We start from the raw sequence: 25,992 nt of genomic DNA, 5'->3' as shown, positions 1-25,992 counted from the left end.
TGTTCTAAGTCAGCCATAAAAATGTTGGCATACTGTGGGGCCATGTGGGTACCCATAGCAGTGCAGCTGACTTGAAGGTATACGTTGTCCCCAAATGTGAAATAGTTGTGGGTAAGGACAAAGTCACAAAGTTCAGCCACCAGGTTTGCCATGACATTATTGGGGATACTGTTCCTGATGGCTTGTAGTCCATCTTTGTGTGGAATGTTGGTGTAGAGAGCTTCTACATCCATATTGGCCAGGGTAGTGTTTTCTGGAAGATTACCAATGGATTGTAGTTTCCTCAGGAAGTCAGTGGTGTCTCGAAGATAGCTAGGAGCGCTGGTAGCGTAGGGCCTGAGGAGAGAGTCTACATAGCCAGACAATCCTGCTGTCAAGGTGCCAATGCCTGAGATGATGGGGCGCCCAGGATTTCCAGGTTTATAGATCTTGGGTAACAGACAGAATATCCCTGGTTGCGGTTCTAGGGGTATGTCTGTGCAGATTTGTTCCTTTGCTTTTTCAGGGAGTTTCTTGAGCAGATTGTGTAGTTTCTTTTGGTAATTCTCAGTTAAATAAATATTGTGACAATCATTTTGCAAATGGGGAAACTGAGGCATAGAGCCATTAAATGACTTGCACAAAATTATTTATTATTTCTGTTACCATAGGGTCTATAAGCCCCTGTCGTGAACCAGGACACCACCATGTGCAAGGTGCTGTACAAACATAGAACAAAAGGTTGGTCCCTGCACCAAAAAACTTACAGTTTAAGTACAGTATGAGAAACAAAGAGGGATAGACAGGCAGACTAGTACAAGGAAACAATGAGATAATATTGGTCAGCAAGATAAGCTGTGGTCTTAACAAACCAGCAGTCTAACTTCTGTCAAATTTTTTGTAGACATCACTGCAAAGGAGTTTAAAGGAGGGATCTGAAGGAAAACAATGAAATGGCTTTGCAGATGTTTACAGGGAGTACCCTCCCAAGTGTAAGGGACAGCATTATAGACAGCACAAAGGTGCTTGTTTGAAAATTTAACAAGAGGGTGATAGAGGCTGACATCACAGGCCAACTGACCAACTGGAGGCAGGTCTCAACCTTTCACTACTAAATGAGAGATGATAGGCAGAGTGGGGACAGGCTATGAAGGGCCTTGAAAGTGAAGACAAGCCATGGTTGATACAATACAGAAATGGCACAAGTAATCAGTGGCACAGCTGAGAAAGGAACCCGAAAATCCATACATTTCCCACCCAGTTCCTTGCAATATATACTGTATATGACTGACTGTTTTTCCTATTTGATCATCCTACCACATGATATCAAACCAATATTTCAACACAAAATTCTAGACTATAATCCATACTTCATATGTTTGTAGTGCTTAGCATAACAGGCCTCTGATCCTGACGGTCACCTCTATAAATATTAGGAAATCTTAACTATAGGAACTGCTATTACTCTGCTAATAATAGACTATTTGACCTCAGTACTTCATCTAACATTGGTTAACTGTTCCATACAGACACACTCTACATCTCAGGCTGATTCCATAAAAAATCCATCATTACAGGACATATTTTCAATGTTATTTAGTTTATACTTTCATTCTCTCTTCCAAATTTTAAATAATAAAGTCAAACAAGTACTGTAAACCACTTTTGTGGATCTTTCTGATTATATTAAAGGCCTTGCCCACATATCACAAAAAGAGAACTTGTGTCTAAAGGATTCCACAACACCTTAAACACTGTCTTGTGTCCCTAGATACTGCAGTATTGGATCCCCAAAGAGGGTCTTTACAACACTGGAAAATGTAAAACAACATGTGATTCTTTACAAGTAGGCTAACACTTTAGTACAAATGGTGTAACGACGCACTATTTTGTACTGTGTCTTTCATACAATTTGTATTCTCAAATGTGTTAAGAGTTCTCAGAAAAATAGACTCTCTCGTTAGACAGGAATGTGCATTCAAACATTTCCTTTACACATTAAAAAAATAATTTTTGAACATGGCATGTGGAATTAAACAAGTTTCTGTCTAACATGATCTGAAATAGATTAGACACTATCATCCCCAATTCAAAGTATAGAAAGGGAACTTACCAATTTCTGACTGGAACTTATGGGAAGAGTGATTTTATTTTTCATCTCGAGTATCTCATAAAAACTCAGCTGATTTTTTTCAAAATTCCATACAAAGGCCCCCAATCCTGCAACTGACTGCACATGTTCACCCCTCCTCCTGCACTAGTCAACCAAATTCATCTTTATACTTAGACCCAGCATGGAAAATTTCAACCTGAAAGGAACTTTTTTGAGAAAGCTATGAGCAACTGGAAAAGTGGGACTATTATGGAAACAATTCAATCTTAACTGCAGCACTGGCTATGATGATACTTGGCACTTATCTAATACCTTTCATCCAATTATCTCCAACTATTTTGCCATTGTTATTTAATTACAGTACCCTTGCAACATCCATGTGAAACAGATATGTATTAGCACTATCTTTTAGGCCTTGTCTACACTACAAAGTTTTTTGTCATCAAAACAGCGTACACACTGCAATGCAACTTTTGGCAGCAAAAATTTGTTTTGGAGACAAAATAAAATCAGCCCAACGAGAGACAAAAGTCTTTTTGTGCAAATTTTTGTCGACAAAGTGCCAGTGTAGACACCATACTTGATTTTATCGCTTTAATTGGCCTCCAGGAGGTGTCTCACAATGCCAATCGTGACCACTCTGGTCAGCAGTTTGAACTCCACTGCCCTGCAGCCAGGTAAACAACCATCCGCCCATCCCCCCTTAGAAGCCCAGGGAATGTTTGAAATTCCATTTCTTGTTTGCTCGGTGTGGAGAGGTCTCATCACATCTTCCCAGGTGACCATGGCAGGCTATCAGAGCAAATGATCTCCAGCTTGGATGACTGCGGAGCTGCTGGAGCTACTCAGGATATGGGGAGAGGAGGCTGTACGGTCCCAGCTGTGCTTGAGCCGTAGGAATTTTGATACCTACGGGCAGATTTCTTGAGGCTTGTGTGAAAAGGGCTGTGATTGGAACACGCTGCAAAGAGAAGATAAAGGAGCTGAGGCAGGCGGACCACAAGGCGAGGGAGGCGAACCGTCGCTCTGGTGCTGCACCTAAGACCTGCCAATTTTATACGGAGCTGGATGCGATCCTCGGTGGTGACCCCACCTCCACCACCAAGAGCCCCGTGGATACTTCAGAAGGCCTGGGGATGGCAGAAAAAGGACCTAACCCAGAGGATGAAGTCACTGAAGAAGAGGTGGACAATGATGTGGAGCTCCCAGCAGGGTCACCCGGTGGGGCAGGCAGCCAGGAACTGTTCACCAGTCCAGAGGTGTCTAGCCCGTCTCAGAAGTTACTCTCTGGTGAGCAAGAAGCAGGAGAGGAGATGCCTGGTAAGTGGCTGCAGTTTGTGTAGTGCAGAGGTGGGTTCAGGGTAAGAAATGTACAAGGCTGTCTGTGTTTCTGTATGCTGGACATTTCCCTGTGTAGCTAATCAGTATGGCAGAACAAAGTGTTGATGCACGCCAAATCTCACAGGAATCTTCCAGAGAGATCTCTAGGAACGTTTCCTGGATGTACTCTGCAATCCTCTGCCGAAGGTTCCTTGGCAGAGCTGTTTTGTTCCTCCCCCCCATTGTAAGAAAAACTTTCCCACACCATTCAGCAATCACTTGTGCAGGTACCAAAGCGGCACAGAGGTGAGTAGCACAGGGACCAGAGAAGAAGCCACAAGTGTGTAGTAGATGTACCCTTGCTTCCCTGCTTACCCTCAGCAGTGAGATATCTGCTACAATGACCCCTGCCTGTCGAAAAGTGTGGGAGAATTTTATAATTTTTTCCCTAGTCGGCTGCACCGCAACCCTTGCAGAGTGCTCTTTTCCATCATGTAGAGCGCCCCCCATCCTCCCAGCCAACACTCACCGTGCTTTGGGTGTTCGCAGAGATGTGTGCTTGCCAAGGGTCAGTGAGAAAGTGATTGTTGTGTTACCAGAAGTGTATTTTACTGAAATGTTTCAATGCTGTTCATGAATTTAATAATCATGCCTCTGCTTCGACAGATGTGGCCTTCAGGAACACCGCACACACACCAGCCAAGAGTTTCCGCCAGATAAAAAAGCGTCCAAGATGGAGCAAAGACGACATGTTCCGGGAAGTACTGCATTTCTCCAATGCAGAGAAAAGGGAATTTAAGGAGTGGAAGGAAGACGAAAGGCAGGACAGAAAAGAAAATCAGGAGTTTGTTAAGGATGCTACTGAATGGATGATTACAGTCGTGGAGGAGCAAACGCAGATACCAAAGTCCTTAATAATGCTGCAGACTGAGCAAATGTGTGCCCACCCTCTCCTACAGCACATTCAGAACTCTTTTCCATGCCCCCCACCAAACTCCACCCACACATTCCTTTCCGTTTTCCGGGACTTCTCAGTTTCCCCTTCACTCCACTCCCTCGGACAACTTTCAAAATGATAGCTGAACCTACACACAGCTCTGAAAGTCTGCCCTTCCCTGGTACCTCCTTTCCCAGCAAGCGTGTGTGTGTGTGTGTGGTTTCTTGTGCAATAAAAGCGAAGTTTTTGAACAGTAACTCATCTTTATTTGTTTCCTACAAATTGAGATAGCAGGCATTACCAGTACATACACAGGCAGTTTAATAATTTGCTTACTGGAATATAAGGCCCCAAATGTCACCATTGCTTCCTAGGAAAACTACATGTAATGTAACATTGCAGGACCAATCACAGTGATATACGTTACTGGTTCTCATTTTCAAAGCGTTGCCTCAAAGCCTTCCTGATTTGAATTACCCTCATCTGGGTGCCCCTCTATTAGCCCTGGAATCTGGCTGCTCAAAATCAGAAAACAAGCAGTCTGCCTCAACACTCCACCCTGAGCAAACCTTTCACCCTTAGCTTCACAAAGATTACGCAATGTACAACATGTGCATATGACCATGGGAATATTATCCTCACTGAGGTCTAACCTGCCATAAAGGCATCAACAGCGTGCCTTTAATCTGCCGTCCAGGTTTCCTGTGTAAGGTTTCATGAGCCACGACTATAAGGGGTATGCTGGGTCTCCCAGGATCACTATGTGCATTTCAACATCCCCCACTGTAATCTTCTGGTCTGGAAAGAAAGTTCCTGCTTGTAGCTTTCAATATAAGCGAGTGTTCCTGAAGATGCGTGCATCATGCACCTTCCTGGACCACCCCGCGTTGATGTCAGTGAAACATCTATGGTGATATATAAACACCTGCAACACCATGGAGAAGTACCCCTTCCTTTTGATGTATTCCTGTAACCTGCATGACGATACCATCCCACAATTCAGTGCCTGTTTCCCAAGCCCAAAAGCGACAGTCCACTCTCTGCAGCTCTTCTGTGAATGCCAAAAGCAATTTAAGGTTGCTCCTATCCATATCACACAGCATGTCAAGCAACTGGGAGTCTTCTTCAGTTAGGAACTTCGCAATTAACTGCACTGTCATCTGCGATGTCTTCATGACAGTTAGAGCACTGGATAGCAGAGCAGGATCCATCCCCTCTCATAAAAATGCCAGTGCGCACAGCAAAGAAGGGGCATCAAAAAATGCCACGACAGCAAGCCAGAAGCCCATGGAATGCTGAGACAGAAAGCCAAATCACACCTGGAGTTGCACCTAGCAAGAGATGTTAAGAGTAACAAGAAGGGTTTCTTCAGGTATGTTAGCAACAAGAAGAAAGTCAAGGAAAGCGTGGGCCCCTTACTGAATGAGGGAGGCAACCTAGTGACAGAGGATGTGGAAAAAGCTAATGTACTCAATGCTTTTTTTGCCTCTGTCTTTACGAACAAGGTCAGCTCCCAGACTACTGCACTGGGCAGCACATCATGGGGAGGAGGTGACCAGCCCTCTGTGGAGAAAGAAGTGGTTCGGGACTATTTAGAAAAGCTGGACGAGCACAAGTCCATGAGGCCGGATGCGCTGCATCCAAGAGTGCTAAAGGAGTTGGCAGATGTGGTGGCAGAGCCATTGGCCATTATCTTTGAAAACTCATGGCGATCGGGGGAAGTCCCAGATAACTGGAAAAAGGCTAATGTAGTGCCCATCTTTAAAAAAGGGAAGAAGGAAGATCCTGGGAACTACAGGCCAGTCAGCCTCACCTCAGTCCCTGGAAAAATCATATATCAGGTCCTCAAGGAATCAATTCTGAAGCACTTAGAGGAGAGGAAAGTGATCAGGAACAGTCAGCATGGATTCACCAAGGGCAAGTCATGCCTGACTAATCTAATTGCCTTCTATGACGAGATAACTGTCTCTGTGGATGACGGGAAAGCAGTGGACGTGTTATTCCTTGACTTTAGCAAAGCTTTTGACACGGTCTCCCACAGTATTCTTGCCAGCAAGTTAAAGAAGGATGGGCTGGATGAATGGACTATAAGGTGGATAGAAAGTTGGCTAGATTGTCGGGCTCAACGGATAGTGATCAATGGCTCCATGTCTAGTTGGCAGCCGGTATCAAGTGGAGTGGTACAAGGGTCGGTCCTCTGGCCGGTTTTGTTCAATATCTTCATAAATGATCTGGAGGATGGTGTGGATTGCACTCTCAGCAAGTTTGCAGATGACACTACACTGGGAGGAGAGGTAGATATGCTGGAGGATAGGGAGAAGATACAGAGGGACCTAGACAAATTGGAGGATTGGGCCAAAAGAAATCTGATGAGGTTCAACAAGGACAAGTGCAGTGTCCTGCACTTAGGACGGAAGAATCCCAGGCACCGCTACAGACTAGGGACCGAATGGCTAGGCAGCAGTTCTGTGGAAAAGGACCTAGGAGTGACAGTGGATGAGAAGCTGGATATAAGTCAACAGTGTGCCCCTGTTGCCAAGAAGGCCAATGGCATTTTGGGATGTATATGTAGGGGCATTGCCAGCAGATCGAGGGACGTGATTGTTCCCCTCTACTAGACATTGGTGAGGCCTCATCTTGAGTACTGTGTCCAGTTTTGGTCCTCACACTACAAGAAGGATGTGGAAAAATTGGAAAGAGTCCAGCAGAGGGCTACAAAAATGATAACACATGACTTATGAGGAGAGGCTGAGGGAACTGGGATTGTTTAGTCTGCGGAAGAGAAGAATGAGGGGGGATTTAATAGCTGCTTTCAACTACCTGAAAGGGGGTTCCAAAGTCCATGGATCTAGACTGTTCTCAGTGGTAGCTGATGATAGAACAAGGAGTAATGGTCTCAAGTTGCAGTGGGGGAGGTTTAGGTTGGATATTAGGAAAAACTTTTTCACTAGGAGGGTGGTGAAACACTGGAATGCATTACCTAGGGAGGTGGTGGAATCTCCTTCCTTAGATATTTTCAATGTCAGGCTTGTCAAAGCCCTGGCTGGGATGATTTAGTTGGGGATTGGTCCTGCTTGGAGCAGGGGGTTGGACTAGATGACCTCCTGAGGTCCCTTCCAACCCTGATATTCTATGATTCTATGAATGCATCATGGGACATTGAGCCCTGTCCCAAGATGCGCCGCGATCTGCTCCACCTTCTCACAACACCTAGCGACAGAAGGTGTTGAGCTGGACTGTGGGATAGGTACCCACAGTGCATTGCTCACACTGTCGATGTTAGTGCCCCAAGTGTGGACATGCTCTGCTGACAGAGGGAGTGAGTGTGAACATGCATTACCGATTTTTATTACAGCGCTTTTTGAGTGTCGAAATAACTTCTGTCAACAAAACTCTGTAGTGCAGACAAGGCCTAAGATGGGTAAATTAAAAGAGGTTAAGTCACGTGCCTAAGATCAAATGGAAAATCAGTGGCAGAGCCAGGAACAAAATCTAGATCTTCAGATGCCCAGTCCTGGTTTCAAATCTCGAGAAAATGCCCCCTTTTACGTTTAACACTGTATGTCATTAATGAACACAAATGAACCAGACAAATTATAGAAAATGAAATGCCTGTAAATGTTACACTAAAAAGAAAAGGAGTACTTGTGGCACCGTAGAGACTAACCAATTTATCTGAGCATAAGCTTTGTTGCATCCGATGAAGTGAGCTGTAGCTCACGAAAGCTTATGCTCAAATAAATTGGTTAGTCTCTAAGGAGCCACAAGTACTCCTTTTCTTTTTGCGAATACAGACTAACACGGCTGTTACTCTGAAACCTGTCATAAACGTTACACTGACGCTCAATTCCCAAACCTTGAGTGAGTAACTGTAAGAGAAGAATGCTCAAAAAGAAAGCCAAACTTTGTTTACCCTAGTTATCAGCCTTATGTTAGCAGATCAGTCATGTCTTTACCTGCAAACCTGCTAGCTGAGCAGCTGACTTCCCCTGAAGGCACAGAGTGTGAGCCACAAACGCATTCAAGTCCTCCAGAGAGAGACTGTCCACCTGAAACCGAGATAAAAAAAATCTGAGCTAGGAGCTATGGAAGAAAAACCTTTCTGCAAATTGGTCTTTATCATTGTGTGAAGACATACATACAAAATGAGTATGGCAGTGGTGAAGGAGTGACATTCCAACAACTTAGATAAAGAATCTGGATAAAGAAAAAGAACATGGTACTTAATTTCACAACTCCATTTGTGTAGCTTTGTATTAGCTCCACTCTCCCCAACAGCTAACTTTCACATTCTCCCTCTTCTTTCTCTTTTAGGACCTTTATAAGTAGTACCAACAGGATATCTATCAGTAACCACAATATGAAGGCTACTTCAGAGGTATAAAATATCTTTACAGTAAAAAAATCAATCTACAACTATGGTCCCAAAACGAAGACTAATTGAAGCAGCCATAGTTGATGGCTATTATGATTTATCTCCAGTACAAATGCTCTACTGACCATCAGTAGAAAGATATAAAAAATTAGCTACATCATTAAAAAATGGGTGTGTCAGTAAAAATGACAAGATAATTTAGAACAAAAATTTCTTACTTCAAAGTAAATTTCCAGATTACATTAATACTTGGTTGTTTTTGTGGGGAGGGAGGGGCAGGGTTGGCTCTTTTTTTGTGGGAGGAATTTAAATTTTTGAAGAAAATTGGGGAAAATCACCCTCTTATGAAGAACAACCCAAACGACAGAGGAAAACTCTGAGTTTCATCTAATTGTTTTCTTCAGATGCTTCTGTAAGGGAACGAGAGATGGGGTCTGCCCCTGTGGAAGAAGCAGACGGTCTGACTCCCTGAAATCCATGGGTCTCTGGGATCTGACAGAGAAAAAGGGACATCTGTGTGTCAGACCTATGGTTTTGCACCAGCAACTGCTCCCCCACACCCTCTGTGCTCTTTCTGCAGCATGGATCCAACTAAGTTATGATCTCCAACTTCTCCCCCAAAAAGACTGCACACTTAACCTGTGCATATATGTCAATGCTGAATATTTGCTAATATTGCTGAGATTGTAATAAGGTTTTGAATTATACTCTGAAGGAGATCCATGCAGTGTGTACAGTGTGTTTCCTTATCAGCTGGAAACAGAAGGAAGTGTTTTGTGAATATATGGAATCTGCATTGTCAATGCAAACATGCTGTATAGGGGTTCAGGTACAGTTAAGAGGTGTTCCACAATTTGGCATTTCCTTGCTTTTAAGGGTTTTCTTTGGGGGCGAGGGGATGTTACACTTATCCAACCACAATCCATTTTAAACAAAGAGTTTGTTTATGGAATTAACACTGTTTTATTGAATTTCAGAGCGAAGTGGAGGAGGGGGAAAAAGGCAGGTAGGTCAATGGGAAAGAACCAGGGAAGAGGAGAAACACAGAGAGAAGCCATCTACTGTAACTTCATTTACTCTTCTTAGATGATAAAAAAAACATTTAATCCACCCACCCTAGATAAAAATGACACCATCATAAAACTGGAAGACTTTGCATTAGGGACTTCTGCTCAACCCCCCTTTCCCTCATTGAAAACCCTCTTTCTTTGGAAGGTCTTTTAAACTTTGCACAAAGCAGGATTGGGTAATAGATATCAGAATAGTGTAACATTGCAAAGTACTCCTGCCATTCATTAACTCCACCGAAGCATGAATTATTGATTGCCTGCTAAAATTTGACAATAATCTTACCAACCTCAAATTCACCCTCCCCTATTTTTATTTTCAAGGCAGGTGATACCTTTGTGTAAATGGCAGCAAGAGAAAATTACTAAACCTGAAAACCCTAGTATGTGTGGCCAACAAAAAGAGTGATTTTAACCTCAGAACATTTATTAATGTTTCCAGAATTTTGTTCTAAAAGACGGAGCCTCCTCAGCAAACCTCTATATTTTGCTTTTTGGTGTCTGTATTTTTTATTGTGCTACACACAATCATCCAAAGAATTTAAGAGCTTATTAAAATGTCAAAATACTCATTTCTAAGAAACACTTTATTTAGCATTTCTTCCTAATTTGATCAAGCATTTATCACACACCCATTATCAGAGCATTTATAATTTCTTAATAGCCTCAGAAGATAAGTCTGGTTTCACCTACCCCAAAGACCGTTCATGACTTCATCCCATTTGTCCTATTCAGATTTTTAAGAGTAGATTTATCACTTGGATCTTTATCTTTTAACATTTTATTCTTAATTCAGAGACATTTAATTGATGCTCACACACAGAGGAGTGCTGCATTTTGCTTTCTAAACTGGTTCCATTGATTTAGAGAGACAAGGTGGGTCACGTAATATATTTTATTAGGCCAACTTTTGTTGGTGAAAGAGACAAACTTTTGAGTTTACACAGAGCTCTTCAGATTTGGGAAAGGTACTAGTGTCACAGCTAAATACAAGGTGGAACAGATTGTTTAGCATAATGAGTTAATACATGTTGCAATAAACCATTCAAGGTGAAATGGGCGGTTAACACCTCTGCAGTCCTAGGACGAAGGGGAGAGGGGTTAGTGGATTACAGATTTTTGTAATGAGCCTTAAATCCAGTGTCTTTATTGAGTCCATGATTTTTAGTGTCTAGCAAAGTTACGAATTTAAGTTCCCAGGCTTGTCTTTTGAAGGTGTTGTGCAAATTTTCTTTGAGGGTGAGGACTGAGAGGTCAGATTTGGAGTGAATGTTCTGAGAACCGTGTTCACCCACAAGTGATATGGTGTTTTTGTCTGTGTGATAAATGAAGTGGTGGTGGGGTCAGGGGGGGAAGAGCTCCCTTTTATGGGAGCTACCCCCTAGAAACCAGATAGGAGGTGGGAGTGGGAGGACCAGGTTTTGGGGTGACAGAGGTAAACAGGTGTGTGAGAGAGTTCCACCTATAGAACTGCCCCATAGGTTCCAAAGAAACAAAATATATGATATGGTTGTCAAATGACTACATAGATTTATGAATGATGTATACTGGCTTGTCAGCAGAATGTTTATTATATGAATAGTTGAAAAATGAAATTAGGCAAGGTAATGGCAGAAATGCCATCCAAGGAATAAGTCCATGTGTTTCCCTAGGATGCTGGTCAAGCAGCCCAGTTACACAAACCTCTTATAAGGGAGATGTGACAGATATTGCAAACCCAGAGGCACACAACATTCTATTAAGTTTATAAAAAGAAAAGGAGTACTTGTGGCACCTTAGCGACTAACCAGTTTATTTGAGCATAAGCTTCCGTGAGCTACAGCTCACTGCATCCGATGAAGTGAGCTGTAGCTCACGAAAGCTCATGCTCAAATAAATTGGTTAGTCTCTAAGGTGCCACTAGTACTCCTTTTCTTTTTGCGAATACAGACTAACACGGCTGCTACTCTGAAACCTCTTACGTTTATGTATCACTATGAGTTAGGGATTGTATGTGTATGCAACTATGGGGAGAAGGTTACAACTTCTCCAGAAACCAAAAACACTGGGAGGTGATTAAGATAAATCACTCAGGTTATAACACCTCCAGAGAGATACCACCATCTGGGGAGGATCACATATACTGGTTCAAACTGAACTGCCTAGAGACCATCAGACAAAGAAAAGACTTTTGGATAAAAAGCTGGGTTTTTATCAGGGCTGACTCAGGGCTGACTCAGGGCTTCTTTCTGATCCAGCAAACGGACAGGACCTCCTATCCAAGGGCCCCAACCCTTAGACTTTGGTCTAGTAGGGCCCCATAAATGACAGATGACCTCTGATAAGCTTTTAGCATGTGCATGGGAACATTTTTTTTTGTGTTTTCTCTGTAATACTTTTACTTTAAGAATAAATGTGCTTGCTTTGTGAAGGTTTTTTGATAAACTGTATATACTGTTCTAGCCCCTGGAGAGAGGTTAACCACAGGTGCCAGGCCTCAGTTACACCTGGTGGGGAAACCATAGTGAAGTGCAGAAGGACTATAAGCCTAAACCTTCAGTCTGGAGGGAAGGAGACACAGGTCTCTGCCCAAAAGAGGTGAACAGCTGGGACCTGGAAACCTAAAGAGGCTGCCCTCAAAGAAGACCCAGAGGTGGGGTGGGCTCAAAGGTGCAGTTAACACCGAAATTGCGACACAGGATTTTTTTTTAAATTGTGTTTTCTGACCAAGCGGGAGGGGAGCCCAAGTTTCTTCAGAGATTATTTTGCTATCCCTTCCCTCAGTCCTACCCCCCAAAAAACCCTACAGATATTAGTATGCAATGTATGAAGGGTATCCAGGATAAAGTGATAAATAGTTAACACTGTCAAAATCATGTCAGTCACAATTCAGCAAAGCACTTAAGCATGTGCCTTTGTACTTTCTCATTAAGAATCTGTGCTGTAAATGCAACCACTTAAAGGGAGGGAAAAAGTGATTACTGTACACAGTTGTACAATTCCCACATGTACTTTCCAAACGCAGAAATCTTAGTTTGGGTTAATTCATGTGGCTAAGAAGAGTAAGAGAAAATTAGGAAGATCCTATTTTCACATACAAATAAAAACCCACTACTGAGAAAACAAGAGTCAGAGAAAACAAATTATATTTTAATCAAAAAAGAGTTCATAGAAACAGGAAATACAAAAAGCTAATCAAATTAGATGAAGGAAATATTTTTTCGTTGTACTAATAAAACAAGATATATTTGTGAGTTCACTCTTTTAAAAGGTGACTAAAATTGTGAAGAATGTGTTAAAAATCTCTTAGAAATGGAAACAATTAATTAATATCATATTCAGTCCTAAATTTCTTTTGGTTTTCATTGTTTTAGGTACATAAGCAGCGAATATTTTAGAGTAACAGCAGAAATACGTACATGACTTCTTATTACAGTCAGATAAGAATTCGTATTTGAATGTGAGAATTGCTATGGCCACTCATCGTGGCTTTGAACTGGGGGAGCTGACAAGGGGTGGTGTGAAGAAGTCATGGGAGCTGATGAGAAGGCCTAGAGTAGCCATAGGAACAGACAGTCTCTGTTAGCAGAGAGGGTTTTTTCTTTTCCTTTTTTCAAAAATCATGACATGAAAGAAACACAAAAAGAACAGCCACAATTTACAAATGAGCCAGGTATAGGGGGAAAATCCTAAGATTACATTTTTAGTTAGTTATTTTTTGTTAAGATGCGCAAAGGTCTTTTGCCAGAGGTATTCAAAAATTAAGACGTATAATTTAGGAAACACAGTATTTTCTCAGACAGGATGACACGAGTTAACTGGAGTAATAAAAAATACTGTAATATAATACTATTAATGTAATCAACTATGCTTGAGCTAAAGATGAAGAGATACATTGACACAAGTGTGAGCTGCAAGAGCTGGTTACATAGTAACCATTCACTTTACCTGCAGAGTAAGGTAAATCAGCAGACAGCAGACAGCCGCAACAGATGGGTCCAGTAACTGGAACTCCTCCACCATGTCCTGAAGGTGAAAGCATGCCAGAAATGTCCTATACCGTAGTGTTTGCACCTCTGGTCCTTTAGTGAGCCACAATATTCTCAAACTAGGTGTTCCACCTACAAAAGAAATCCATTATTTTATCTTTGCAATAGGAAGACAAGACAAGTTTTGCCTATTAAATTAAACCAGTGGTTCTCAATCTATTTACCACTGTGGGACACATATGCAGCTCTCTGTGTGCTATGTGGACCACGTCCACACAATATATATACTACCCATATGAGCCTGAAGATGTCACATGGGCCGCAGCTGTGTGCTGACTGTGCCGCAAGTGGCCCATGGGCTGAGAACCACTGAATTAAACTTTAAGAGGAAACACTTGTTCTGCTCTTTAAGTTTGCAAGGAACAAAATGTGAAAATTAACTGAATTTACACTTGTAACAAAGTTTGGTTTTGAAAAAAACAAACAAACAAAAAGGCTGCAATCTAAACAAGTTTCATTGAAGAGAGCTACACTTTTATACCGGGGCTAGTATAGGCAACTCTGAGACAAAGGGGATTCATCCCTTGGGACAGCAGGCTTTGTCTTCACTACTGCCCTTCCCGCAAGAGCTCCAGTGTACAAGGAGAGGTCAATATTAACCTGAAACAGAGGTCTGATAGGAATCAGCATATCCCCCAGGTGGTAAATCAGTGCGTCCTTGGGAACCATGGTCATGCCCCTCTCTGGGCCAGCACCTACTTTTAGGAATGACACTGGTATTCCCCTGGCAGAGTAGTGGTTGCAGGTGACTTCTGTCACGGCAACTCCTCTTGAGCACCCCACTACTGTCAGCCCCCTACATTAAGTCCAGTGACATAGTCCAGAGCTAAATCAAACCCACCAGGGCCTATTTATTCTCCTAGACTACAGTATGATAATGTCACTACTAATGAACACACACGCATTATGAGACTAACTATGTTTCATGTTATATCAATCTAGGCATTTTTAGTGGACTCTTCAGTATGGTAACTAGGGAGATCCACAAAGGTAGTTAGGCTCCTAACTCCTATTATTTTCAATGGAACTTTGGAGCTCTCCACTTACATTACATTTAATCCGCTGTCAACATAAATATTGTGAGTGAAATGCCAGGTGGATATCTAGACAGCTGCACCGAAAAATCCCAATTAAAGATACACACCTACTGTAAAGCAATGTTGCTTTTGTTGTTGAATAAGCAGAGAGGTGCTAGTTTTAAGACTGGACAAAGCTACATTCGGTAACACATCTTCCTATATGATGAGCAGCAGCTGCATTCTACAATTAGAGCCACTTGGCAACAACAAGTGATTAAAGTGTCAAGGTGCTGAGATCTAGATGGCTGACGTGTTTATTTAGCAAAGAAAGCCATTAACCAAATGGTACTGTGCCTAGAGAGAGAGAAGTTAAAAAGCAAATCCTTAAATATTTTCCTCCCTCACCCTCCAGAATGTTTACTTTAATATTCTCAAGACTATGGTTCCCATCAACAGATGTCAATCATAGCAACAAGAACTGTTCATGCAACCCTGACAAAGTTCTTTGCTTTTACCATACCAAATAAATGGTGATTTTTCAGTCTTCAAATCACTTTGCAGGAAAAATATGCATACTCTTCAGGAAAACATTAATCATTTGACATTAATTAGCAAAAAGAATAATTTCTGCTAAAAATACAGACTAATACCACCACAGACAACAGAAGTGATAGTGTCACTTTATACAGTACTGATGAGACCTAGAATATTGAATCCAATTATGGGAATCGCTGCATCAGAAAAAAGTCAACAAACTGGTAAGAGTTCAGAAGAGCAACCAGAGAGAGTAACTTGTGGGGGGGGGGAATAAAGATAAAATAGTTATGCAGCTGCCCTCTGGATAGGCAGATACACTCCAAGAGTCAGTTGTTACAAAATAATCTCTTTCATCTCTAATTTCTAAGATTTTATAAGTGAATTTTATTTCAAGAGCGTAGATAATATTTTACTATCTTCAAAACAACACTGCTTAACAACTGCAGTGATAATGGAAATCATGTTATATGAAACAGAAATGAAGATCCAAGGATTGATTCCTCCAAAATACACTCCTTGAACAAGTACAATGTACAAGCATGCAGGTGTGCTGAAAAATCTCAGCAGAAAAATCAATAGATCTCCCCTGTAAAAGATTGCTGATTCCATCGTTAATTAAAATCCACATGTGCGGTGGGAAAAAGATGGACTTGTGAATTACGAATTATTTGTACTTGTAAAGGAAACATAATTCTATCTTCTATCTACCAACCAATAACAACACTTCCATCCAAGGATCTCCAAGCATTTTACAAGTAATTAAACTCACAATGGTCTTAGGAGTTAGCTATTATATAACCCTCATTTGACAGACAAGTAAATTGAAATGTAGCAAAGTTTAATGACTTACCCAAGGTCTCACCAACAGTTTATGGCAAAGCCAAGATTAGTACATCGAAGTCCTGATTTTCAGTTCTTTGTTCTAACCACTAAACTACACTGTCTCTCTGCTAGATTTAACAATAACTATAATACATTCCTGAGGAAAGAGAGGGGTTTACTTGGATATGAAAGAAAAATACATTTTTCTTCTAATACTTCTGGATATTCTTATTTAGGGCTTATCTACACGGCACCACAGTCTGAATTACAAGAGTGTGAACTATAGTGCACTCTAACGTATTATGCTCCAACTGCCCCATGTAGACCCTGCTAGTGTGAACTAAATGGTATCTAGTTTGCGTTGATGTCGTCCCATTTGAAAAAGGACTACATTAGTGTGCACGAGGTACCTTTTAATCTGTCCCAGCAGGATCTACTTGGGGCACTTAGAGCACAACATGTTAGAAATGGGACTACAGCAACACAAACTAGGTACCTTTCAGTTTGTGCCAGCAGGATCCAGATTGGACAGTCAGAATTCAACATATAGAGAGCTCTACAATTCACACTCCTGTAATTCAGACTGCAGTGCCATGTAGACAAATCCGCTGATTCACTTTTGAAAAAAATATTTAAGAAACAAAATGGGAAAAAATTCATAATTGCTGCTTGAGCAGTTGCTACTAGAAGGATTATTCAAGGGAAAATTAACGGTCCTATCCGAGATTTAACAATTACAAGTTTATGTAAATCAAAGAAAGATGCCTAAAACTTTACATGATTTTTGTCATTTTCAGTCTTCCTTTATTATGCAATAAAATTGTGTGAAGAGCTAAATTTAGGAGTACTCATGCTTATACTCCTTGTGCATTCCTAGAGTGAGACTATCACCAAGATGAGTGGCCTGGTCACCTCAGGGATATGAGTTGATAAGTTTCTAACAAGAAAGATACTTTTTAGTCAATATTGTGAAAAGATCATTGATCAAATTAATTTTTCCTTTTAATTCATGTGCTAGAATAAATGTTGTATTTAAATGTGATCATGTATGAATAAAAAACAAGAAAACCTCACATGCATAGTAAGTCTTTATTTTGGTTGGCTGAGCTTCAATAATTGATTTATAATAAGCAAGTAATGCATTCAGACACAAACTGGTGGAATGCATTAACACCTCAGTGTCATTAAACTCTAGGTTTACATGAAGCTGCTGTATAAATTTACACCAACCTAAGTCAGGTCACCACATGGTACATGCACTGCATGTGTAATATACAAGCCGCACAGTTTAAAATAAAAAATACAGCTTCCCAACCTGAAGAAATAAATAATGAGAGCTGAGATGTGGCTTTATAGTAAAGAATGAAATAAATAAAATTATAAAAATATAATAAAACAAACATTTTAGCTCTTTTACATGTATATGAAAAAACAACTATAAGAAGGGTTTTAGAAGACTGCTTATCAGGAATGCTTAACATTAACCTGTCAATAGTCTTGGCCACTTTCAAAGGTTTACTACTGCAAGCCAGAACACTTGTTAAATCTGACTCTTAAAAATAAATCTTTCAATTACCCTCTTCTGAAACCAGGTATATCCATTACATATGCCTGTAGTAACCAATGATTGGAACAATGAAAGTACATCCAGACTCCTCCAATATGAAGTGACTGATATTTAAATTCACCAACAGTATCTGAGATACTTTTGGCAACAAAATGAAAAGCAGTATCAGAATATGTTTGTGACAGCTGAGGCTGCCAAGTATCTCTTTAATCAGTAGTAAAATACAGACCCTGAATACATCAAATGGATCGGCTATCTTCAGGAGATAAGAATGTTTTCAAACTCATTAAATGGTACATTCCTAATACACTTCACGTCTCTGTTATCAAATCTAATCTCCTTTAGAAATATTTTATCAGCATTTTATTTGCTAGATTATTTCTGGAAGACAGAACATATTGATTAAATCTACATGCATTTTCCTTAAACAGAATTATGTATCCTAGGGTTGCCAACTTTCTACTCACACAAAACCGAACACCCTTGCCCTGCCCCTCCTTCAAGGCCCTGTCCCCCGCTCACTCCATCCCCCCTCCCTCTGTCACTCACTCTCCCCACCCTTACTCACTCTTTTTCACCAGGCTGGCTCAGGGGGCTGGGGTGCAGGAGGGGGGTGAGGGCTCTGGCTGGGGATGCAGACTCCAGTCTGTGACCGAGGGGTTCGGAGGGCGGGAGGGGGATCAGGGCTGGGGCAGGGGGTTGGGGCACAGGGGGGAGTGAGGGCTCCAGCTGGGGGATGCAGGCTCTGGGGTGGCGCTAGGGATGAGGGCTTTGGGGTGCTCTGGGCTGGGATCGAGGGGTTCGAGGGCAGGATGGGGATCAGGGCTGGGGCAGAGGGTTGCAGTGTGGGAGGGAGTCAGGGATGCAGCCTCCAGGGGGTGCTTACCTCAAGCAGCTCCCGGAAGCAGTGGCATGTGCCCCATCCAGCTCCTACGTGGAGGCGCAACCAGGAGGCTCTGTGTGCTGCTCCGTCAACAGGCACCGCCTCTCCCCCGCCCCCAGCTCCTATTGACCATAGTTCCCAGCCAATGGAACTGTAGGGGCAGCATTTGGGCCGGGGCAACATGTGGGGCTCCACTGGCTGCCCCTACGCATAGGAGCCGGAAGGGGGACATGCCGGCTGCTTCCTGGGAGCAGCACGGCGCAGAGGCTAGCAGAGAGCTGCCAGCCCCGCTGCGAGGCACTGCCAACTGGGCAGTCAACGGCCCAGTCAGTGGTGTTCCGGTCGAAAACTGGACACCTGGTCACCCTAGTATATCCCCATCAATAGCATGGGGGATGGACAAGATAGCCTAATAGGTCTTTTATGTTTTTATGGCCATCTTTGCTCAACCTTTAAATTAAAGAAAACAAAAGTCATCTAAGGGTTTAAATTTAATTTTGGTCTGTTAAGATGTGTGCGGGAGAGTAAGGGAAAATCCATACCCTAGTCATTCAAATGGAAGGGAAAACTCCAAAATTTCAGACGGGACTCCTTCAGTGGGCTGGGTCATATACGGATACGTACGTATACAGGCACACACACTATATCTTAAATTATTGTTCTTGAAGCCTTAACACCAGTTATTTTATAACCTAATATTGCATCTTCCACCAGCTGTAAGATTTTCAGACAATCTTACTGTCTTATGTCCTATAACAAGTATATTTTAGCAGTCTTTTTCCTGCGTGTTTTTTTTTGTTTTTGGTTTTTTGGTTTTTTTTTTTTTTGAAGATTTCTGATATCTGCAATGATCCAGATTAAAGTTTAAAACATATGTCAAAATATTAGCTTTTTCTTTAACCACTTCAACAAATTAAGAAACCTGAAAAGATATAGGTGAAAACTTATACCTAGTGAAGTCAATAGCAAAACTCACACCGATTTCAACAGGGCCATGATTTCATCCATAATCTCTTAGTACTCTTCTTTGAGAGAAAGTGATGAAATGTTTATATAATATAAAATTTTCCAAAAAGACACATATTTTTATCAGAATCTGCAGCAGAAAACCAAAGCCACACAAACAAAAAACAAAAACCCATCACACATATTACAAATGCCTGTGGTTCAAATAATACCTTCTATCAAGATGCCTCTTTTTTGTTGGTCTGACTTTGACTGACAGATTTGAATTCTAACTTCCTATAACAACATCTTTAAATTTATCTCCAAATAAGATTCCCACTTGAAAACTGTGATGTGCTGCTGACATCCTTATTTGGTGAATCAGAGTCATGCAGTGGAAAATAAAAGCTGCATGAGGGAATTTAAGTCATACAAATATGGACAGCAAAAAATTCAGAAAAATATTTGTTCTCTGAAGGAATGAAAACAGAGCACTAAAAATAAACACCAGAAGTCATCCTCCCTTTCTGTAATAGTCTGCTCTGTGAGTAGATCAGCTTTTTATTACTGAGTTAGTACTTATTAGGGATGAATAAACTTCCACTTTTAGGTTGCACATACTTTTAAAACTATATTTTGGACTTGAATTCTTCATGGTTATTCTCAACACGAAGATGAATGGTGTAGCCAGAGCACCTGCCATTTTATGTAAGTCCTTTTCCGACTCTACCACCTGGAAGGGAAGATTTAACCATAGTACTCAGACTGAGTGTTCAGGGCAGATTTGGGGCTAAGATTTTACCTCCCCCAAATTTAAAAAAAAAATTAAAAAAAAACAATACGTGAAGGTGTGGTGCTCTGTAAATGCATACTCAAATGAAATAAAGTGAAAGCTGTATAAGACAGACCAACTGATTTTTATACCATGGCTTCATATTATCCTAGGCATCTCCAGATCCATCTCATTCCCCAGCCAGTTGCCTGTCTCCTGAATTCCCCTAACATCTGTATTTGAATGTGCAATCATTACATCACTAGATTCCTAGAGAAGGAAGGACAGTCTCTGGGACAGAATACTGGATTTGGGCTCAGGAAACCTGGGTTCAGTTCATAGCTTAACTACAAACTTCCTTTATGACCTTGGGCAAGTCATTTAATATCCTTTGCCTCAGTTACCCACCTGTAAATTGGGATATGTTGCTACCTCACTAGTGTTTTGTAAGAATAAAATACATTCATGATTTTGAGGTGCCCAGATACTGTGAAGAAGAAGGGCATATAAGTAGCACATGCTTTTCAAATTCTTCATGTTTTGGAGTGCACTGACAGTAGGGAAAATGTGAATTTGGGACTAGGGGTGCTGGAACAAGTAGAAAGGTCACCAGCTTTAATGGGCATCTTCTTATTTCATCTTAAAAGACTTGAGGGGTCAAGGAAGAAGGTAGGTCTTACCAGTTATTTCCTTTACTGGATTGTGTGATAGTCAAGTAAGCTCAGAGGCACATTTCTATATCCTATTTATTTTAAAAAGAACCAAAATAGAAAAAATAAACACAACCAATTACATAAATGCAGTAAGAAAAGTAACAGCAGTATTTGGTGCCAAACAGTTCATGGGAGCACTTGCTACTTCCAGAAAGAGGCAAGGCAGGATAACTATTACAAATATTCTGTGTTTTAAAATAATGACACAAGTAGAAAAAAATGGCAGGTTAGTCAATGACTCATAATCCCCCTTTAACTCATGATGGCTGTGCATTTTTTCCCTCCACTATGTGAACTAAAAATTAAGGACCAAATTATCCATGAGGTAAGCAGACACAACTCCCATTAAAGTCAATGGGAATTCCACCTGCTCATTCCAGGTTGGAAACTGGACCAAAAGGCCAATTTACTAGTATCTGGTCATTTTTGTCACAACTTTATTGTTACAACATAGGCCCCAGCCATGTAATGAGCTCTGCAGGGGTCCCTTTGTACATAGCTCAGTGCCAAAGGATTGGAGGTTGGGACCAAAGTTTGGCATTTTATTAGGGGGTGCTGCGCTAATGGAGATGCCATATTTTGAGTGAGAGATAAAATTGAGCTCCTGACACACTTGTGATAAGGGTAAAAGGTGTTACACTAAAAATATTTTGGATAAATTTCAGCTAGGTAACTGCTTTTGGCCAATCTGAATTCCCTTTGAGAGTGCAACTGGATATGGTATTGTTCACTTCCTATCCTAAACTATCACAGTGCAGCTGAGTGCCATTAAAAAGATGTCACACTCAATCCCAGGGGTGACTGCACTGCAGTGGTAGACAGGCAATTCATATACAGTGTGACCAATCATGTAGTGAAAAATGTGTTATAAATGTAAAACGGTCCTCTTAATATTACAATCACAATGAGATAGCTGAAATGCTGGTGGTGCAATGTCTCCCTTTTCTTAAAGCAAAATAAAGACAGAGAAGAAACAAAGTAGTGCAAACATCGAAAGCAGACAGTGTATGGGCCACAAATAGTAGAAAAGAATTCACACGCACCACATAGGAAGTCCAATTATATTTTTTTGAAAAATGGGACAATTTTTGGATTTATGTATGGTTTGGTAAACCAGCCTCTTTTCACTTCCTTGTCCTCAAATGCAATATACCTTTCAAACTCTTTAAATAATTGTTCACATCTGCTTCAAATGTCATTTTCTCAAAAACGGTGTAAGATTTTAATTTAATACAGTATTAATATGAAATTCTGAGATTAAAACTGTTAAACACACAGTGCAATTCCAAGCAGCTATGGAGATACAGCACTAACATTTTAACAAGTGGTCTTTCATAGTCCTCTTTGACTGCACCACCAAATATCTGATGAAAGATTTTCTAAACAGATTTGTAACCAAATATTCAAATAATATCATTAATCGGTTGGGAATTAAATATAAAGATGAGATTTTATTCTACCTGGGATGTCAAGCTGCATAGGTTGTACGAGGTCTGGTTGCTCCATTGGATTCCCAAAGTACACAAACCATTCCTTTACTATAGGATAGGCTCCGCAGGTGTCTAAAGGAACAGACAATTTGATCAATAAACGAAGTACAAGTTTACATAAGGGTTAAGAAGAGTGGTGGGAGGGGACTGCAAAGCATTAGTAAGCACTAGATTACAAGCTGGTTGCTCAGATCCTTTAAAAATACAAGAAACAGTTTAGAGCATCTTTTCACAAATGATCAGAACAAATGGCTACAGGTTTAGTTATACATTATGACAAGAGTTCAGTGTTGGAATCGCAACTGAAAACTCAAGGCAAAATTTTGAGCTGTGCATGTGGCAATGAGGAGGAAGGGCTAAGTTAGCTTTTTGTGCCCTTCTCATCCTGGGCTGCCCTTTGGTGTAACTTAGCCAGTCTTTGGAACCTATGTTGTGTCAGGTTTCAGAGTAGCAGCCGTGTTACTCTGTATCTGCAAAAAGCATCCGATGAAGTGAGCTGTAGCTCACGAAAGCTTATGCTCAAATAAATTTGTTAGTCTCTAAGGTGCCACAAGTACTCCTTTTCTTTTTATGTTATGTCAGCCTCCCGATGCTGCCTGAAAGACCACAACGCAGCCCAGACTCTCCACAGTGCTGCATGCTCCAGCCCTGCCCCTAATGTTCCCTGCCTGCTCCCAGACCTGACCGTGGCACACATGTTGTGTCAGGTCTTGCAAGGGGTCATTACAGGGCAGCCTATACAGCTATCTGCACCAGTGGAATCCTCCTATGGCTTGAACCGGGTCTTTTAGGGCCCCTTTACACCACTCCAGCCCTCTTACCTGGTGTAAAGGGACCAGCATGGGGGGCTGCGGATCTCATCCCAAAGTATATTTTTGAAAAATGCTTGATGTGATGATTGAGGTAGCTAGCAATTTAGGCTGAGATTTTCAAAAATGGGCTAAGGGAATTAGGGCCCCCATTTCCCATTGACTTTCATGCCCAGCTCCCATTGAAATCTAATGGGAGCTGGGTGCCTAATTCTCTCAGGATCCTTTGCAAATCCCAGTTTAAAGGCAAACCATTTGTGACGGGGGGGGGGGGGGGGGGGGCATGGCCATTTGTCCTTTTTAAATTATGTTGTATAAAGAAGGTCTGAAAAGCCTCCTGGTCCCCCCAAAATAAAGTTTTTTTTCTTCCTTATTTTTTACCTTAGTAGTATTGGGCATGCCCATGCTTTCCTGATGTTGTTGGAGGTCGCAGAAACCTCTTTTGCTCAGCACACATTCCTACATATTTAACTAGATTTATTAGTTATTATTACCTGACAGGCTTGCCCTTTTTTTCTGATATGGAAATAGTTATAACCATTTTTTCCCTAAAAGTATTTAAATGTTACATTTGCTATTTTTATGTTCTAGCTACTTGAAGCTTTTTTTTAAAACAATACAATAACTAAGTATTTAGAAAAGTATCCTAATTCTATTTGGCGTATTCAACACATCATCTTCATGTTGTAATTTGATTTATAGAAACTTTTCCGGATCACCTCCCATCATTGTGAAAAAATACTAAAATTAGTATTATTCCCCCTGTACATGGTACTCTCCCTTTCGGTCCAGAATCTGCTTGCATCACAACCATCTCATACAGCTCAGTGGAGCATGTCCTGAATTTTCACTTCTGTGTTCCAATATGCAATATGAAGAAAACAGATTTGTCAATCTCCAAGCAGATGCTAGAGGATAAAAAAAATCCTACATTAAAAAGATACCCTGAGATTGTATAGCAATTGAATTGCTGAACAGTCTAACATCTTGTTTTGGAATAATAATTGATAATTATTGGATTGATAATCTTTCATTAACAGGAATGTCTAACTTAGAATTCTAGTGTCACTTTTTGAAAAGATTTCAGAGTAACAGCCGTGTTAGTCTGTATTCGCAAAAAGAAAAGGAGTATTTGTGGCACCTTAGAGACTAACCAATTTATTTGAGCATGACCTTTCGTGAGCTACAGCTCACTTCATCGGATGCATACCGTGGAAACTGCAGCAGACTTTATATATACACAGAGAATATGAAACAATACCTCCTCCCACCCCACTGTCCTGCTATTCCACGGTATGCATCCGATGAAGTGAGCTGTAGCTCACGAAAGCTCATGCTCAAATAAATTGGTTAGTCTCTAAGGTGCCACAAGTACTCCTTTTCTTTTTTTGAAAAGAGTTCTGCAATTTGTATTTATCTTTAAAAAAAAAGACTTATGAGCAAGTCAGGATACTTCAATAAAAAATGAGATGCTGGGTTATAAAAATGTTATAATTAAGATTATAAACTGTCATTGGGTTCTAAATTTGGGTAAAAAACCATTTTTACACTGAACATTTTTCTGGTACTTACGCTGCTCAAGCATTAACATACCAAAAAGGAGAGAGTAGTCATAGTAAACCTTTATTATTATTATATTTATGTATACATGTGTATGTGTTTATATATATTTACAAAACATCAAACATCTTGGTGATGATAATCCATCAATTATATAAATACACGATTATTCAAGTGAGGTAGTCAAACAAACAATGACTGTTAAAAGCACGATTCTGCACAACTGACAACACAGAAATGCAACAAGAACAGGACAGGGATGTGAACGCCGAATTCAGTCTCTCCCCAGTACTGGAAATAAGGGTTCATCCTGGCTACTGCTCCGGTGGCATAATAAAACCTGCTGCACTAATTAGACTGAAACTCCTTAAATGCCACAAGACTGAAAGCCTCTGCTTGCCAACAAGACATTCGTATTACCTTTGTTCACATCCACTACATATCCTGGCAAAACACTGATGACAAATCTTTTTAAGCAGCATGGCTCCCAGGGTGCCAGGAAGTGAGCCATTCAAAGGAATATATTTTAAATTCTTTACCATTCAAAGATCAAAATGTAACACCTGAGTGACATTTGAAGGAAAAAAAACACCCTGCTGATTTCTCTTTGATCAAGTAAAATGTCCACTGAAATTGTGCATTAGTGCTTCTCTTTTGGGTATGATTCCAAAATACACCAAGTTAAGAATTAATAAAAAGAGATTTTCATGGAAAAACTTAATGTGAATATTGGGTGACCTCATATTCACCCCAAATCTTATACCATAATCTAAAATGGCTGCACCTTTGATCCTGAGGGATCCCATTAAATTCCTAACTCCCTTAGAAACTTTTGATAATCCCAGACTACATTTTCAAAATGCTTCTGCACTATGTATACAGAAATCACCACTGAAATCCAGACACATCTGGAGTGGAAAATGGCAGCTATTTAAAAAAAAAAATAAACATTTTTGTGAACGATCTGTGAATTACTGTTGTCTATTAGTATAAACAAAAATTCCAAATTGGATAGGACCCCTGTGTGCAGCAACATGCATAACTTTAGACTTCTAT

The 25,992-nt window shown here is 40.8% G+C and overlaps 1 protein-coding gene across 4 annotated transcripts in view; it reads right to left on the bottom strand.

Annotated features, from left to right (window-relative positions):
- FAM120B (family with sequence similarity 120 member B) overlaps positions 1–25,992 on the bottom strand; it is a 90,632-nt gene that overhangs the window by 46,920 nt on the left and 17,720 nt on the right. For all 4 annotated transcript variants that reach the window (XM_077813360.1, XM_077813361.1, XM_077813362.1 and 1 more), the window contains exons 4-6: positions 22,538–22,639; positions 13,719–13,891; positions 8,306–8,398 (exon numbers count right to left, since the gene is read on the bottom strand). In XM_077813360.1, the coding sequence (XP_077669486.1) occupies positions 8,306–8,398; positions 13,719–13,891; positions 22,538–22,639 (368 nt within the window). The remainder of the gene's footprint in view (positions 1–8,305; positions 8,399–13,718; positions 13,892–22,537; positions 22,640–25,992) is intronic.

Source organism: Eretmochelys imbricata, chromosome 3 (assembly GCF_965152235.1).
Source record: "Eretmochelys imbricata isolate rEreImb1 chromosome 3, rEreImb1.hap1, whole genome shotgun sequence".
Lineage (NCBI taxonomy): Eukaryota > Metazoa > Chordata > Testudines > Cheloniidae > Eretmochelys > Eretmochelys imbricata.
This window is presented reverse-complemented; position numbering and strand designations above follow the sequence as displayed.